We start from the raw sequence: 1,155 nt of genomic DNA on the forward strand, positions 1-1,155 counted from the left end.
GGATATGCATTGAATGGATTGTTACGGTAGGCCCTCACATGGCATAGATTTGGTAAATCTAGAGGAGACTCTACAGAGATTATACCATCGGACATTAGGGTCAAAGTTTAAGGCAGTGAATAATCAATTTGCTGATAAATTTGGATTTTCTGCCACCATATCTTTCATTGCGCTTATAAAGAATGTTCCATCCAAAGAACATTGTCCACTGTTTAATGGACCCATCAACATTCACTACATTGGCAACATTTGAGGGTTTCATCCTTTGACGTGAATTGCAGGTCTCTATATCAATTGCCTTATTCATAATGAGGTGAACGTTCTATAAGTCAACAACTGCTCCCCAATACCAAAATGCTCCATACGTTTCACACTCACTTATCTAAGTCTGGATCTCCTGAACATACATGAGGCACTGCAAATGAAAAGCCCACCATGAAACCCCATTTACATATGCTGGTGCTCACCCATGCAGCTAACACAAAACTTTGGAAACTAGAAATAAAGTCACATCTGCTGTCTGATCTTTGTACATACCCGGTGCTGTTCAGGTAGCTTTGGCCAAGGCTGCAGTCCTTCGACAAGGAGGACGGGTTATACCAGAAGGCGGGGAGACACTGGCCATTGCTGTGCCGCTCATAGCCATAATCGCTAAAAGAAGAACAGGGGAGAAGCACAGGTCATGCTTTGCTGTTAGAGTGCAGCAAATAATCACTGATATGTTACCAGTGTTAGTCACAATATTAGGTCAGAGATTGCAGAGGCCTCACAACAAGTGGCCATCACCTACGTATCTAGCCATGGCTGCATTAGATATCATGTGTTAGGCTTTAAAGTAAAGGATATGCTGGCAATGACAGCGTGGAACTTGGTCATGTTTATGGCTCCCCTGAATGTTCTACTGGCCAACTTTGTAGATGGACGTAATAAAGACCAGTCACTGCTGCTCTCTCTCCTTCTGCAGGGTGACTGGTCTTCTCTCCGCCCCGCCCTGTAATAAAGACCGCACACTGGTGCTCTCTCTCCTTGTGCAGGATGACTGGTCTTGTCTCCGCCCCGTCCTGTAATAAAGACCACTCATTGCTGCTCTCTCTTCTTGTGCAGGGTGACAGGTCTTGTCTCTGCCCCCTCCTGTATTAAATATATATATATATA

At 44.4% G+C, this 1,155-nt stretch overlaps 1 protein-coding gene across 1 annotated transcript in view; it reads right to left on the minus strand.

The window, feature by feature from the left end:
- The window catches only part of LOC108790375 (VPS10 domain-containing receptor SorCS1-like), a 475,033-nt gene that overhangs the window by 66,163 nt on the left and 407,715 nt on the right, over positions 1-1,155 (minus strand). Inside the window, exon 17 of the mRNA XM_018560623.1 lies at positions 538-651. Coding sequence (XP_018416125.1) covers positions 538-651 — 114 coding nt within the window. The remainder of the gene's footprint in view (positions 1-537; positions 652-1,155) is intronic.

This window comes from Nanorana parkeri, unplaced genomic scaffold, assembly GCF_000935625.1.
Source record: "Nanorana parkeri isolate BGI_ZX_2015 unplaced genomic scaffold, ASM93562v1 scaffold469, whole genome shotgun sequence".
NCBI lineage: Eukaryota > Metazoa > Chordata > Amphibia > Anura > Dicroglossidae > Nanorana > Nanorana parkeri.